This window comes from Petaurus breviceps, unplaced genomic scaffold (assembly GCF_028583685.1).
Source record: "Petaurus breviceps papuanus isolate PSGF00001 unplaced genomic scaffold, PetGlider_PUasm1.0 90604, whole genome shotgun sequence".
NCBI lineage: Eukaryota > Metazoa > Chordata > Mammalia > Diprotodontia > Petauridae > Petaurus > Petaurus breviceps.
In genome coordinates this window covers 5,159,651-5,177,286 of record NW_027187285.1, presented here as the reverse complement: position 1 = coordinate 5,177,286, position 17,636 = coordinate 5,159,651, and the positions used below count along the sequence as shown (strand labels likewise).

Sequence of the window (17,636 nt, the reverse complement as noted above, 5' to 3'; positions counted from 1 at the left end):
CAGGTCGTATAGTAGGTATTTGGGTGGTCATGATTTGAAAGGATCTCTCCAGCAATTTCATCCCGATGAGATCCTGGAGAGTTCTGTGACTTTTAAGGAAGTAGATACCACCAGTTTCTTTGGTCAAACTTTTGGACAAATGACAGTCAGTGGAAAGAGAGACTGGCTATATTTAGCTACATGGTGACACTCTCCATGTTGGTTTATTTCACAAAAATTCAGAGCTGGAAGTAGCAGAGACAAAGTGGCAGTAGAAAGATTTCTGGAATCAGAGTCAGAATGCTTGGGTTTGAATCCTAACCCTGTCAGTTAGGTGCCTATGGGATTTTGGACAAATGTCGGGCCCCAGATTCATCAGAAAAATGAGCGGACTGAGCTAGATGACATTTATTGTCCCTTCCAGCCAGGGATCTTCTGGTATGTGTTTGACAACTGGCTCTCAGAAAACCCCCAAAACAAAAGACAACCAAACCAAGGACTCTCAGTGTAATTTTACATTTAATCTGCATTATGAACATTTTCTCCAACACTTTCTCAAGTCTATCTAGACAATCAATAAAACAATAAATCAAGTCCTGATTTATAATTTGCCAATTTCTGAGGCATATAATCTAACATGAAAAATTTAATAATTGGTTCTTGAGAGCTCATTTGAACTAGCCCCAGCACACAACTTAGAGCGCCCAGCTCTGAATTGATTATCTTTTTTAAAAAATCTTTTTTTTTTTTGAGCAACTTACCCAGGATCACAAGGTTATCAAGTGACTTGCCCAGGGTTACACAGCTAGTAAGTGTCTGAGGTCAGATTTGAACTCAGGAAGACGACTTCCTGATTCTGAGTCTGGTGTCCACTGCCCCAACTAGTTGGTGGTCCCTCTAAAGCTATTATCTTAGGTCTAGCTCATCTAGTTCAGCCTCCCCACCTCCATTTTCTTTTCTTTTCTTTTTTGCTTTTTGGAGGGCAATTGGGGTTAAGTGACTTGCCCAAGCTAGTTTTTGTGTCAAGTGTCTGAGGCCAGATCCGAACCCAGGTCCTCCTGACTCCAGGGCTGGTGCTCTATTCACTGTGCCACCTAGCCACCCCATATTTTCTGTATGAGGAAATTGAGCTCCTGAAGGGGAAATGGCAATCCTTACCTTAGATAAAACTAGTTAGTGATAGTAACAGAAAAGAGCTTAAGGCACTTAGACTATTTGTATTCTTTGCATTGCATTGATTTGCAAGGTTCATACAGATCTTTATTTTTTTCTTTTGCTTTGAATCAATGACCTTACAAAGTCTCTAGTGACTTTCACAGAATTTGAGAGTTAGAAGGAACCATTCCATCCAACCTATTCTTGAAAAAAAGTATTTCCAACAACATGACACCTCATTGTTTTGAAGATGTTTGATGAAGGGGAACTCTGTTCAGCTTCCCTGGATGCCCTAGGACACCTGCACTGTCATGCCACTTAGATCTGTCTTTCCTGGCAGCACCTAGCACCTTTCCCTTCCCTTCTAATGGAGTTCCTATCCCGTGTTACCATTTTATCAGGCTCTCGGTTAAAATGAAAAACTAACCCACATGCAAATATCAATGATCCTCAGTAGCTTGTTATCCCTGCTCCTTAATATCCTTTGTATTTTAGTAAGACTGTCTGTAAACGACTTTTTTGTTGTTGTTCAGTTGTGTCCAACTCTTTGTGAGGTTTTCTTGGCAAAGATACTGGAATGGTTTGCCATTTCCTTCTCCAACTCATTTTACAGATGAGGAAACTGAGTCAGAGTAAAGTGATTTGCTCAGGGTCACATAGCTAGTAAGTGTGTGTGATCAGATTTGAACTCAGGAAGAGGATTCTTCCTGACCTAACGTTTTGATTGATTGATTTGATTGAATTTGTCACTCTGCTAAGCTACCTACCTATCTGGCCCCTGTAAACTATTCCTTAAGTCAAAGGAATGATTTACATGATGGAATTTCAGTCATGGTGATCTCTCCGTTTATACTGGATAGGTATTTGTCTGCCCCACTCATGAATAAAGCTGACCTTCCCCAGCAGTCTTAGTTGCTACTGTTGCTGCTTAAGTTGTGGAATGTTCTAGGGTTGGAACAAGAAATGTCTTCAGCAAGCTCTGACCAACCTGTCTCTTGTTTCTTTGTTTCTAGATGAATCCCCTCTGCTGACTCTTGTCCTGGTCTCCTCTGCTGGTTTTATACTGTTTCTGGTGGGTCTGCCTTTATTCATCTGGAAAACGAGCCAGTTGCTGCGGTATTCTTGCTGTCCTGTTGTGGTCCTGCCAGACACATTGGTATTTATTTATTTACTGTTTCTTTACCACGTTTCATCTGGTACATGTGCTTGGGGGCCCCCACATGTGTGTATTATGACAGTCAGCCTGCACATGCACAGACAGTGGGAAAAAGAGATGTTTAGGGGAGGGACTCCATGTTATCTGATGCTAGGTAATGACATGATATCATGGTACTGTTTCTTATCTTTCTTTTCTTTCACATAGAGGAGAATTGTTCAGGTATTGGTTTTTCTGTTTGATTGTGGGTGGTGAGCCTGTGGGTCCCCAATTATTCCCTCTAGTCTTGCTTTGTTTGAATGATTGCAAATTGCTTGGCACTTGGATGAATGGACAGTTGTAGTTTATAAAGAAGCTCCCTTTTGGTTTATGTCATTCTCTCTGTAGGATATGAAGTAATCAGAGGGCAATAATTCAAGTATCTAGGTAGCTGCAGGTGAGCTGAAATTTTGAGGCTAAAATTGTTGGGGTTAAAAAAAGAGCTTGGGGAACATCTAGTCTAAAACCCCTTAGATTACAAAGGAAGAAACAGGTCTTTAAAAAGGTGTAAGGACTTAGAATATTCTTTCCAGTGTACTACATTGACTATCAGGAGTAGGAGAACATGGGATATAGCAGAAAGGGTCCTGGCCTTGGAGCCAAAGGACCTGGGTTCAAATCCCAGCTCTTCCATGTACTACCTATGGATGTTTCTTCATCTTTCTGGATCTCCATTTCCTCACCTGTAAAATGGAGGTTGAACTAGCAGTTTTCTAAAATCCCTTCTGGTACTAACATGTTGTGATTTCATAACCTGGCTCTTCCCTCCTACCACCTTTCCAGGCTTCTTACACCTTCCCTTCCCTTCCCCATGTAATCTGCTATCCAGTGACACTGGCCTTCTTACTGATGCTAGAACAAAACACTCCATCTCCTGGCTGCCTATTTTTACTGGCTATTCTCTGTGCCTTCAACACTCTCCTTCCCTATCTCCATCTCCTGGCTTCCCTGACTTTTTTCAGGTTCCAGCTAAAAGTCTTCCCTGTGCAAGAAGGCTTTCCCAAATCCCCTTTAATGCTATTGCCTTCCCACTGAAATCCATGTCTGCCTTACCTTGTCTCCATCTTGTTTCTGCCTAGCTGTTAGCATGTGGTGTCTCTCATTAGACTGGGAGCTTTTTGAGAGCAGGGCTTTCTTTTGCCTTTTTGTGTGTCCCTTTTATTTAGCATGGTATATGGTGCATAGTGAGTGCTTCATAAATGTTTATTGATGGACTGACTCACCAATTTGGAGTGAATCAGTACTGAGCACTCTTTATCCGCCTCTAATTCCATTTGCCTGAAGCAGAGTCAGATGGTGTCTGACTCTTGGTTCCTGATCTGAGTAGCTACAGTGAGATGAGACTCTAGGGACAAGGGCATGACTTGGAGAACACCTATGTGTGCAGAAAACAATGGTTTAACTTTATGGTTGTAGGGAATACTAGGCCCACACCAGGGCTAAGAATAGGAGGGGAAGGCAATAAGTATTTGTGTAAGTGGCTACTATGGGGTTAGGTGCTGTGCTAACTACTTTACAAATATTATCTCATTTAATCCTCACACAGTCCTGGGAGGTGGGTGCTACTATTATCTTCTTTTACATTTGAATAAACTGAGTCAAATAGAGGTTAAATGACTTACCCAGGGTCCCATGCCTAGTAAGCATCAGAGGTGAATTTGAACTCAGGTGTTCCTCACTCCAGGCCCAGTACTCTATCCACCTACCTATCTCAAATAATACATAATGAAAGGTGAAGACAATAGGGATGAAGACATTTTTTTTTAAGTGGGCATTGTCCATTTTATTCTTTGTACAGTGCTATCTAGAGCACCTGGAAACAGAATGAAGCAGCCTACTTGTAGGCTGAGAAATCTGTGTGTCTGAAAAGTGGATGTTTTAAAATTAACAATTAACTCTTTAAAAATATTTTGTTTAACCTATATCAAATTGCTTCCCATTTTAGGAGGAGGGGAAGGTGGGAGGGAGAAAAATTTGGAACTCAAAATCTTGTCAAAATGAATGCTAAAAATTTGTCTTCATATATATAATTGGGGAAAAATAATATACTATAAATATTTTACTTTTTCTAGTTACATGTAAAAAAACCCTTTTAACATTCATTTTTAAAAAATTTGGGTTCCAAATTCTCTCCCTCCTTCTTCCCTTCCCCCTCACTGAGAAAGCAAGCAATTTGATATAGGTTATACATGTGCAATCATACAATACAATTAACTCCTGATTCCTCATAATTATGTCCATAGAAGGGTGGATCTGGACAAAATAGAGAGAAGAAATTCGTGTCAGTTATTTTTTTTTAGTTTTTTTTTTTTCTGGTTAGAGGTTTGATTGGTAGAATGTTGAAATTATTGATAAAATTTAGACTTGGGAGGATCTAGTCCAGATCTCTATAATCTTTTTCTAACTGGGAGGAAAAGAACCTCTTAGCATGGGAAAATAGTTGTGGTCTTAAAGTTACGAAGCCCTGGGTTCACCAATCTCAGCTACTTTCTAGCAATATGACCATGGGCAATTGGATTGGAACAGATGATCACTAGGGTCCAGTTTCACATGCATCTAGTTTTTATTCTCTCAGTTTTATGATTGACAGTGTGGGATTGAAGTGGGGGGGGAAGGAGTAATTGTGACAGTCCAAATCACTGAAGTCAGAAAGGAGGCATGATGGCAGGAAGCAGTTTAAAGATTAACCAGGTAAGCCGTGAAGATTAATTAATAGATCAAGATGGACCTTTTGGGGGATCCCCAATTTAGTTCTCTCTCTGATTGAGGATTACCCACAGCTAATGATACAATTGGGACTTTGTCCTTTCAGACAATTCATTAATGCTAATGAATGTTCACTTGAAAATGTTTTCCCTTTCAGAAAATAACAGATTCACCTCAGAAGTTAATAAGCTGTAAAAAGGAAGACATTGAACCCTGTGACATTGTTGCACGGGTGATGTATCCAGAAGAGCTCTTCCGTTCATGGATCCAAGAGGCTTTATAGAAGACTGGCTGAAATATAGATCAGCAGGACGCCAGGAGCAACCAGAGAGGGGACTTCACTCTTAGAAAAGGAAACGAGAACCAACGATGGATAACCTGGAGTCTATTTGCCTGGAACTAGCTGGTTGACAGAAATAGCCTCAGGAAGATTCTTACCAGAGATATCCTGGTATCACGGATGGTTCATTGGTTTAGAGATCAGAAGATCATAGGCTCTAGTTCTGGTTCCGCTGCTAACAAACTATGTGAATATGGCCAAGTCACTTTCGTTCTCTGACCCTCAGTTTTCTCATCTGTTAAATGATGGGATTGGACTATATGACCATGTGATTTTGTGACACAGCTTTCTGACATACTGGTGACATAAGCTGACATTCATGCTAGCCAAGCCAAAACTGGCAAAGGGATCTTCTACTTAACTAACTTCATAAACATTCTTATCAGGAGCCCTGGAGAGTTGTGTCCTTTAATAGCCATCCCTACCCCTGATCAATACAGGAGCTGCTTGAGTAGTAACTATGGATATGTTGACATTCACTTGGTCTTTTCAGGTATTGAGATATATTGGTAACAGTTTATTAATTTCTGATTGTTGGTATCATCTTTAAAACTTCTTTTCATTGAAAAGGGAATGGTGATTTCCACTGTTGTGGGTACATAAAAACTGAAAGAACCATCTGGAAGGACCTTTTTGAAATGAAATGAGGACTTGGAGCAGGTCCTGATGGTAGTGGGACTTTGAGAAGTATCCACTAAAGGGTCAAATGGTTCAAGATAGCAGCTTATATTCTTGTTCTTCCATCTGTCACAGGTGCATCTTTCTGACCAGACTGTAAGCTCTTTGAGGGCAGGAATCACATCTTGTTTACATTTTTATATCTTTCAACACTCAGAGCAGGGATCTGAACACAGAATGTGCTTAATAAATATTTGTTGGATGGATGAAAGTCTGAATTATTTCCCTTCTCAATGCTTGCATTATATTTTCTTTTCTTTGAAGACCTTATAATGGATAGTTTTACTCATTTACTTTTCATAGCATTTAAGCATTTATGGCACATGGAGAGTCCCCCACACCTGGATCCTTAATAAATACTTGAGGTGGCGCAGTGAATAGAGCACCGGCCCTGGAGTCAGGAGGACCTGAGTTCAAATCCAGCCTCAGACACTTAATACTTACTAGCTGTGTGACCTTGGGCAAGTCACTTAACCCCAATTGCCCTGCCTTCCCTCCTCCAAAAAGCAAAATAAATATATGAATTATTTACTTCTTGCACTGCTATGCAGACCATTTTTGTAGACAGTGTGATGTTGCAGACATTAGTTTTTGCTCTGCTGAGTGGTAAAACTTGTCAGTAAATGTAGTACTAGGCAAAGATTAGGCTGGATCCCTTTCATGTTCCACTTTCTCCTAAGGATACCAAAACTTGTTTGCAACCACAAAAGCTCTCATCCCTTCTCACACTAAATTTCTTCTTGTGATGCTATGCTGCTGAGGCTCACAGAACACTGTAACTCTGGAAGAATGACATTTAGAAGTAACCCAACAGGTAATGAAGAAAAAACCCCACCTACGTGCATATGTAAGTAGATGTAAGCAGGTTGCAACATATTATCATTAAGAGTGCAGGGCTTACATGTGAAAAGTGATGTAAATTTCATCATTGAGGACTAGAATAAAGAAGACAACTTTAAATTCAGCCTCAGATACACGCTAGCTATGTGTCCTTGGACAAGTCATTTAACCTCTTTTTGCCTCAGTTTCCTCCATGGTAAATTGAGGATCAAAATAACACCTACCCTCTACAGTTGTTGTGAGGATCAAATAAGATAGTATTTATAAAGTTTTTTGCACAACACCTGGCACATAGTAGGTGCTAGCTAAACAAATGTTATTGTTGTTATTATTATGCCAGAAATGGAGGTGGGCTGGCCAGGTGGTAGCAAGAATGAAAGCCAATAAATACACCGACAGTCTGGGTACCATGTTGGTATCCCAGAGATAATTAGAGAAACAGATGAAGGCCTCCCCTGCATGGGGTAGAACTCATCCAATGAAGGATTTGTGGAAATACATGGTTAAGAAGTACATAGAATGATAAGGAATGGAGGGATTGAAATCTGTGTAATTGGAAAGAATAACCATGTTGATGAAATCAGGGATCAATGTAATTACTAAAGTGGAAAATAACATTCTATTATGAGAGAGGCAGGGTAGCACAGTTTTCTATATCAGTATGTGGCTCCTTGAGCTTCACACCACTGCATCATCAACTTTCTAAGACTGTAAGTTGCAGAGAAGGTGGCCATCTTCCTTGGTAAGACTTCCTCTGGGAGCTCCCTATACTAAGGAAATCACAGATCCAAACTCTGTTCCATTTTTATTATAGAGAAAAACATATACCAAAGGTGGTATTATTTCCTGGGAACCCTAGCAAGCATTCAGGTACCAATAAAACATTTAAAATTAAATTTGTACAAATGAAATGACAACTTTTAAGTAAATTATTTTAGGATTGCACTTAGAAACAGAAAAAAAATCTTAGATGAAAGTATAAGAAGCAAATTTAATTCATTATATTCATTGGTTCAGGCCTCCTCAGCTAAGACCTCTAAGCTCAGAGTGTCCAGAAGAGGGCAGCCAAGATGATAAAGAACCTTGGCATTATTCCATATAAGGACTAGTTGAAGGAATTGGCGATTTTCATCCGGGAGGAAAAAAGATGCAAAGGAAAGGGAGAGTTTTTGGTGCATGATGACTCTTCAAGTAGTGGATGGTTACATAATGAAAGAAGGGTTACCGTCCTTTTTGTTGGGTCCCAGAGTGATAGACTATGAGGCTAGTTTTCAAGAGGCGCATTTAGTTTTCACAGAATCACAGATTCTCAGAATTGGAAGGGATTTCAATCACCATTTGGGGACAAGTCGGATAATAGTTTCCTCTACAATGTACCTGATAACAGATCATCCAGTTTTTTGCTTGAAGTCCTACAGGGAGGGAAGCCAGACCATTGCCAATCATCCTGATTTTTGTCTTGCCACTGGACCCAGATGGCCCCAGAGGAGAAAGTGAAGCTGGTGACTTTGCCCAGCCCTCCCTCGATTAAATCCAATTTATTTGCAAGTCATGACATCACTTCCCTGATGTCATGGTCCTCTTCCAGAACCAAAAGACAAACAACAGAAACAACAGGGAGGGAAAGCCTACAAAGATCTTGGAGTAAGGAAAAAACTTCCTAACAATTGGAGTTATTTAGAAGGGGAAGTGGAGTGGGGTTTTTTTTTTGGAGACAATGGAACTCTCTTATCGTAGGCCTTTAAGGTATACTGGAGGTAAAGGCAGGGATGTTGTGAGACTTTAGTGAGATGGTGAATATAAAGCACTTTGCAAACCTTAAAATGCTATGTAAATGCTAGTTGTTACTGTTATTATTATTATCGTAGGTCACCAGGCCTCCAGTTCAGGTGATGACCATTCCTTGAGCCTTCTATTTCAACCCTGAGAACAGTTCTGGGGCATGATGATAAATGCTTAATAACCAGAACAAAAGGAAAAGAATGTATGTACACGCTCTTTTAAGTTTAATATAAATTATTAATACTTTTTTTTTGCTTTTTGGAGGGCAGTTGGAGTTAAGTGACTTGCCCAAGGTCACACAGCTAGTTTTTGTGTTAAGTGTCTAAGGCCACATTTGAACTCAGGTCCTCCCGACTCCAAGGCCCATGCTCTATTCATTGTGCCACCTAGCTGTATTATTAATACTTTCTTAAAAAAGGCTTCCAGACTTCTTTGACCTACTGCCCTCTTAAAAAAAAATTACTCAGCAACCCCTTGGAAATCTACTTTCTTTAACTCTTTAATGGTTTTTAAAAAATATCTATCATTTCAAAAAAATGTAATTTTTTAATGGCGCATGTTAAATTTAATAATTTATTGTAAATTTGTGGGTTTTTTCCTGCATTGAAATTTTGATGACTCAATGTCATGTCATGTAACTCTACACTACTGTAATGTAAACAATTACTGGCTAATCATGCTGGCCTTTCTGTGAACTTGTAACATGCTGACCTACCAAGGCTTGCTGGTTAAGACCTTGAGTGGGGTACACTCTCTCTCTGTAACCTCTGTGAAGATTCCTCAGAATAAGAAGGGAGACAAACTATCTGGAAACCAGACACAGACTTTTGTAAGACTGGACAGACCTGAGTCCTGCCTTTCCTAAGAAATTACACAACCTAGGACCCTTCCCCCCTTCCCTTGCTGTCAATCAGCCTTAAAGCCTTCAGGAATTTTAGGAATCTCTTAGCCCCTCCCCTTCTTTATGTTAGCTGTTGCCAAATAAGGACATGAACAGTACTCTGGTTTCCTGTCCCACCTCCCATCCAATAGGGGATAGTGGGAACTTCTTTATTATTCACCATTGGGGAAGGTTTCCCACTGAGAGTGAGAGGCTGCCTCACAGCCAATGAGAGAAGGGACAAACAGGGAGAGGGGGCTTGACTGTGTTAGGGTATAAATTCTTGCTCTGTCTTTTGTAACGTGCCTCCTCTCCCTGATCCCCGCCATGGAGAGGACTGCCCTCTTCCCATGGGGGAAGAGAATAAAGCTTCCTGTTCCCTCCTCAAAATACCTATGACTTTTAATTTTTCTTGGTAGGGAATTTTTTGGGTCCCCATACCCCACACAACCTGTTGGTGAACTTGACCACTGATCAGTTATAACCTGCATTTTATGTGTTTATTTGGAAAACACTACAGCTTTAACTACATTACACAACAGATGAAACATGTACAAATGGTTTTTCAAGATTTTCTTCTTTCTTTATGCTTTCTCTGCCCCCTTATTTTTATTCAACACCTCCCAATTGCACCTAAGGCTACTATTGAACCCCCATCAGTCCTGTGCTCCCCCCTACTTCCCACTTTCTCCCACTTTGGGAACCTATGGTCAATTAACAAAATAATAGATCAAGCCCAGATTTATAGCTTGATTTCTGAGGTATAAATGTGCATGCTAAAAATTTAATGGGTAACTAGGTGGTAAATTGGATAGATATAGCACTGGGCTTCAAATTAGGTAGACTCATCTTTATGAGTTCAAATCTAGCCTCAGACACTAGCCATGTGACTGTGGACAAGACATTTAACCCTGTTTGCCTCAGTTTCCTCATCTGTAAAATGAACTGGAGAAGGAAATTGCAAACCACTCCAGTATCTTTGCCAAGAAAACCCCAAATGGGGTCACAAAGACTCAGATACAACTGAAACAACCTAACAACAACAACAAAATTTAACAGTGGACTCTAGATGGTTTAACATACCCCTGGACAGAGATGGTTCTTTTGATATCCCTTCTGTTACCTTAAGCTGTTATGATTTCCCAGGTGTGGGAATTCCCTCCCCGAGAGCAGATTGTAATATGTAAGAGGGTGTGTGGTAGATAGGATTCTTATTCAAGTAGGAGTTGGACTAGATGGTCCTGAAGGCCCCCTTCTAACTTGCTCAGTCAGTGAATTTGTGCTGTGTCCTGGAATAGTGCATTTCTACATTAGGAAAAGATGGAAGAGAGACAACACAGCCAGCCTCTGAGAATTTGACACTCTCTCCTTGTTGACCCCATTGCAGGTGTTGTGGTTTAACTGCACCTACTAGTGCTTACTCAAGCACCGGAAATACCCCCAAACAATTGATGCTCTTTCGATTCCCTGAATTTTGGTACAGCCTCTCCTGCCATTGTGTGGTCTCGAGTGCAATTAATCAGTCAGTCAGTCAGTCTCTCAATAAACATTTATTAAGCACCTGCTATGTGTCAGGCTTGGTGCGAAGTGCTGGGGATATGGCAGTAACCATTCACTTCACAGGACCCTTCCCATCACCCCCTTTCTATGCTGCCAGCTTAAGTTCCTGCTAAGGTGCATGACTGAGCATGGTGTGAATTACTCCCACGCGCCTGTTTGGGGGCACATAGTTAACTCTGTATCTGTCCCTCACAAGTTTCCCTCAGCTTCCTGTATGAATCATTATAGAGCCCAGTCTCTGTGACAAATGAAAGATAGAAAAGGGGAAAGATAAAGCTCTTTGAGTTATCTGGCATTGGGTTTGAGAGAGCAGAAGGACTTGTCTTAGTGCTCAACTCCAGGGAACCCCTGTTGAGGTTTCAGGAATGGGGTGTTTGCTCCTCAAGACCCTGGCAATAGCTTCCTTCCAGGCCTCTCATGTTTCTCTCCTCCTAATGCTGTTGGCTTGTTACCCCAAGTCAATTCAATTAATTTTAACCAATACTTAATCACATTTATTTCAACATAATTTATTGCAGTTCAGCTGGTGTTTCTCTGAAGGAAAACTCAGGTACTGAACCACCCTGCCCCAACAGATGGAAGTGCTCTGAATTATCTTGCTACTAAAAAAGAAAAGGTATTGCAATCCATTACATTAAATGGGTAGTATTGCTAGTACTATTACTGTTTTTGGGAATGAATGGGGAGTATTGAATAAAATGTGTTAGGTGCAGAAAATTTAAAGTGAATTCCATTTGTATTTTTGAAATCATTGTATTGCTAAGACACATGCGCTTTTTTTTTTTTAAAGAACAAACAAAAAATAAGCAAAAACCCCAATTTATTGAGGGTCTACTGGACATAGTGCATTCTGCAAGGTATCAGTCCTGGGATAAGAAAAATAAGGGCCTAAGTGTGGGGAGGAGGGGATTAGTCTCCATAAGGAGAAGGTACACGTTATTTTCTGAGAACAAAGGAAAGAAGAAAAGAACAGGTGTGGAAAGGAAGAGGTTTAATGTCATGGACGAGAGGACTTGAAATTCACAATGAAATGACTTCAGTCTTAGTAGATTTTGAGACAAGGCCATTTGTGGAGAGATGGAAGTAGGAGGAGAAGAGTTGGGAGTTTGAGGAAAGAAGAGAAAATTTGGAAGAGCTAATTTGGGAACTCCTAATGAACCTTCCTAAAATACCACTTTGATTTTTTTCCCTATTCAAAAACCCTCAATTGCTACCTACTGCCAATAACATACAGTGCAAACTTCTTAACCTTGGATCTAAAACCCTCTTATTCTTTACCTCCAAACTCTATTTCTCATTGGTTACTCACATCAAATTTCTTAGCTTCAGTCACACTTATTCACTCTGTAATCCCCTCTCCCTTCAACACACACACACACACACACACACACACACACACACACACACTCCCCCCCATGTGCTTTCCCATTTTGATCATACTGCCTTCACTGTTCACTTACTCCCCAAATCCCACCCACCCATCCTTCAAGGCCCAAGGCTTGTCTCCTTGTTAAAGCTTTATTTGACCACACCATCCTGAAGTGCTTGTCTTCCTCTGAACTTTAATGGCAGTTAGGTATTGTGCTCATAGTTTGTTTAATGATAATAGGTGGCCTTACAGCATCCCTTCTATTATTTTGAGCTGTTAATCTGTGATTTCCTGGGTGTGGGAATGCCTTCCACCAAAGCAGATTGCAATATATAATTTAGGGTTTTGGAGAATTGTCTAAGTCTCAGAGAGATTAAGTGATTTATTCCTTTGACCCCAGGTCTTGTTTTCTCCACCTTTCCAGTACTCAACCATGCTTTAAGATACTCAACAGATACTTCTTGAATTGATTTACTATCTTAAATGGGCATGGAAATTTATAGCTTTTAAATCAATTTATGCAAATCTCACAATATCCTTATAACAAATCTGACATGTATAGGAAAGATCACTGGACTAGGAAGCAGGAGACCTAAGTTCTGGGTCTAATTCTTCTACTTGTTCATTGTGTGTCTCTGGGACCAGAACTATTGGAACTCTTTGGGCCTCATCTTTATTTGTAAATCTTGAGAGCTGGACTAGATAATGTTTAAGTTAATTTCTGTCCATGAAATTCTATGATTCCAGATAGGGAAAATAATATTTGCTAATTACTTAGCATGTAAATTTGGCATTGGAAAGGGATGGGAAAAGAAGAGGGGATTAAGAAGACTTTAGCTAAGATAGGGAGTCTTGGAATCAGGAAGATCTGAGTTCAAATCTGGCCTCAAGCTTATTATCTTATTCTCTGCTGATATGATATTTATGAAGTGCTTTGCAAACCTTAAAATACTATAGAAATGCTGGTTATTATTATTATTAATGCATATGCCTACTTTCTCATCTCTTCGAAGTCTTGAAGAAAACAATTTATACATGCATTAAGGGCATTTTTGATGGAAACTTGAGAAAAAGAGAAGTGGGCTTTTGCAAGTGATATTTTATACAGACTACATCTTTAGAGTTAATTAACTAAAAATATAGAGAACACGAATCTCAATATGTTCAGTTGTTTTTCAGTTGTATCTGACTCTTCATGACCCCATTTGGGATTTTCTTGGCAAAGATACTGGAGTGGTTTGCCATTTCCTTCTAAGGCAAACAGGAGTGAGTGACTTGCCCAGGGTCACCCAGCTAGTAAGTGTCTAAGACCAGATTGGAACTCAGGTCTTGACTCTAGGCCCTGCATTCTACCCTATGCATCACCTAGCTGGCCCCAATATGTTCATTAAAGCAAAAAGCTAATTCTAAAAATTCTTATCCAAAAAAATGTCTCTTATGCTACAAATTCCTTTTTGCAACAACAGAAATAACTTGGTTTGATGATCCTCTAATTAATATCCAATGAGACATAAAATAGAGGGATGTATGCTTATCACATGTGGAGGTTGTCCAACACAGAGTTCACAGAGGATTTCCTAGATACTGTACAGGATGACGTTTGATTGATTGCATCAAGTCAGTGGCCGATAAGGGGATTGCTTTATCATTCAAATCCCCGAGTTCCATGGTGCTCAGTCATGGACAGAGCAGCCAGAGGTCTTCTTGTTCCTAACATGCCCCAGTGTAAGTCAGCACTTGTGACTGACCAGAAGCAAGAAGGATATTTTCGTTTCATATCCTGTGCAATTCCAGACCACATCTTTACATAAGGTTATATAAGTATATGTATATGTGTGTAGGTACATAAACATATAAATGTGTACACATACACATTTATGTAAGATTTACATAATTTTGTGTATAAACATAAATATACATATATACAAAATAAATACATGGTAATTTTGGGAGGGAGGGCACTAGAAGCTGGGGGATCAGAAAAGACTTCCTATAGAAGGTGAAACTTGAGCTGGGAAGTATTCTAAGCATGAAGGATAGTCATTGCAAAGATGGGCACAGGAGCTGAAGAATTGGGAAATTGAGAAACATTGAGAAATGTTGTGTGGAACAGTGAGTAGGCCAGTTTGGGTAGATTTCAGAGTGCCCAAGGGGCAGAAATGTGTAAGAAAACTGGGGTGAGGGTGGGGAGGTGGCAATTGTGAAGAAATTTATTTATTTGTTTATTTATTGCTTTTTGGAGCTGGGAAGGCAGGGCAATTGGGGTTAGGTGACTTGCTCAAGATCACACAACTAGTAAGGTGAAGAAATTTAAATGCCAAACTAAGGTCCTTATATCTGATCCCAAAAGTAACAGGTAGTGACAGGGAGTTTATTGAGTAGGATGGTGACATCAAGAGCTGTACTTTAGAAAAATCACTTTGGTGACCATGTAAAAGATGGATCGGAATGGGAAAAGACTTTGAATAATCTAAAAGAGACTTGTAGAGGGTCTAAATTCGGGTGGTGACAATGTGAGTAGAGAGGAGTGAAGGTGTGAGAGAAGTTATAGATGAGATTTGGTAACTTATCACATATGTGGAGTGTGTGAGAGTGAAGAATTGAGGATGACATCGAAATTTAAAGAGCCCATTAGTTTTATTCTATAAGAAAGCATTTTTATTTATTTTAAAATTAAATTTTATGTGTATTTTTAGTTTACATCAAGAAAGCATTTTTAGTAAGTTCTGATAAGCTAATGAAGGAACAGGGCAAGTAGCACTTTCTATCATCTGTGGTTTCCTTTAATAAAAACCAGATGAGGCCAAGCTTATCATACTCCAACTGAGTCATCTCTCTCTGGTTTTGTTTTTCTTAAAAGCCTCATGCCCGGATGGTATTTCCTGAATCAATTCTTGTCTGTACTTGTTTGAGGAATAATTTTAACAAACTTTTTACCTTCAGAATCTGTTAATCAGACCCAATGTTATTTTAGTATCATAAAACTGAACTCACAGTTTTGCATAATAAAAGATTAAAAAAATGAGTTACATAAGAAAACAATAAAGCTTGATTGTTTTAGTTGAGTCAATGACTCCTGAGGTGCTTTGTTCTTTGTTTTGTTTTTCTATTTGCTCTATTGACAATGAAGAGAGAGAGAGAGAATCTCGTAAGACAATAAATGTTGTGAACTCGGAGTTTGGAAGACTTGAGTTATTATTAGTTATATGACCGTGTGCAAATCACTACCTCTTAGAGTCTCACACAACTCTCTGGGACTTCTCTGCTGAATTGTATAAAGGTCCTAATCTGACTCAGTTTGAGTACTGATGTGATGTGACTGCCCCCTATAGTTTATAGATTTAATACATTTTTTTCTCCAACAACAAAAAAACCCAACCTTTTCTTTAGTGTTTAATAATTATATTAAATACATTCAGAAATATAGATATCAATGGTAATTTATAAACAACTTCCTTCTTTTATTTAGCTGTAATCACTGCATACAGTTACCACAGTTTAACTTTCTCAATTTTCTATGATTTTCTTTTTTTTTTTAAGCAATTAGGGTTAAGTAACTTGCTCAAGGTTACACGGCCAGTTATTTCTGGGTGTGGTGCTGAGTGTCTGAGCCTGGGATTTGATCTCCAGGTCTTCTCAACACTGGAGCCGGTGCTCTACTCGATGAGCCACCTGGCCGCCCCTAAGCAATTGGGGTTAAGTAACTTGCTCAAGGTTACACGGCCAGGTGTTTCTGGGTGGGTGCTAAGTGTCTGAGCCCGGGATTCAATCTCCAGGTCTTCTCAACACTGGAGCCGGTGCTCTTACTCGCTGTGCTACCTGGCCGCCCCTATGATTTTCTATATATATTTTTTCATATTTCTATGTGTTCTTCATATCTGTCATCCTTTATGGTAACAGAATACTCCTTGACATTGGTGTACTTAGTTCTATAGCAAGTAAAACTATCTGGTCAAATGGAAGCTGAGGTGTTTTCTAGTTCTCCCCTATTATCCATTCAGATTTTTATACAAATGTTTTCTTTTTTAATTGTTTCATTGTGGTATTTTTCTGAAACTGAGAACGGCATGTCAATGGTATGACCTACCTTATGGCTCTTGTATATATGCAGATTGTTTTCCAGAGAGGTCACCCTACTTTGCATTGTACAATGTATTTATAGAATCATAGGGTTATAGATTTAGAGCTGTAGGGGACCTTAGAATTCATCTGAAGCAACCCCAAAATTTTAGAGAGGTGAAGGGGTTTGCCCAAGGTCACACAGATAGTAAAGGGCAGAGTCAGGATTTAAACCTAAACCAGGAGTCCTCTAACTCCTCTGAGCATTAAATTTGATCTTCTCCCCCACCCCTGGTTTGCTACTTTAATGTATATAAGGTGGTTTCTCATACCTATTTTACTTTGCATTTATAAAATTATTGATAAAGGTGAACATTTCAAATGTGTGCTTACTGTTTGTAATTTTGGGGATTGTTTGTTGATAGTCTCTTTACTTTGTCCACAAGAAGCTTTGTATTGCCTTTATAGATATGCATCTGTTTCATAATAATTGTGGACAAATTTTTATATAATATAGTAATGGGAAATTGCATTTCCAACATAGATATTAGTACATTTTCTAGTGCTTTTCTAGTAAACTGACAATGTGATATTGGTTGACCATATATTATATATATTTATATGTATGTGTATTCATGAGTGTAAATATGTAATTCTGCATGAATATGGCACATCCTATTAATAATGGGGATCAGAGTAGTGAAGTGACTTTTCCAAGAAGATAGAGGTAGTAAGTGAATAGCAAAGCTAGGTTTTGAACTCAGGTCCCTTAATACCAAATCTCCTGAAAGCACTCAGAAGGAAGACCTTATGTGTGAGAGAGGTTATAGATGATATTTGGTAACTGATCACATATAGGGGGTGAGTGAGAGTGAGGAATTAAGGATGACATTGAAATTTGAAGAGCCCATTAATTTAATTCTATAAGAAAGTATTTTTAGTAAGCTAATGAAGGAACAGTGGCAGGTAGAACTTTCTATCTTATGTGGTTTCCTTTAATGAAAACCAGATGAGGCCAAGCTTATCATGTTCCAACTGAGTCATCTCTCTCTGGTTTTGTTTTTTTTTTAAAGGCTTAAAAAAAAAAGCCTAC

General features: G+C 39.3%; 1 protein-coding gene across 1 annotated transcript in view; it reads left to right on the top strand.

Annotated features, from left to right (window-relative positions):
• Positions 1–6,264, top strand: part of IL20RB (interleukin 20 receptor subunit beta) — a 30,562-nt gene extending 24,298 nt beyond the window's left edge. The window contains exons 6-7 of the mRNA XM_069063907.1: positions 2,148–2,290; positions 5,193–6,264. Of these exons, the coding sequence (XP_068920008.1) occupies positions 2,148–2,290; positions 5,193–5,318 (269 nt within the window). The 3' untranslated portion in view covers positions 5,319–6,264. The remainder of the gene's footprint in view (positions 1–2,147; positions 2,291–5,192) is intronic.
• The last annotated feature ends 11,372 nt before the right edge of the window (positions 6,265–17,636 follow it).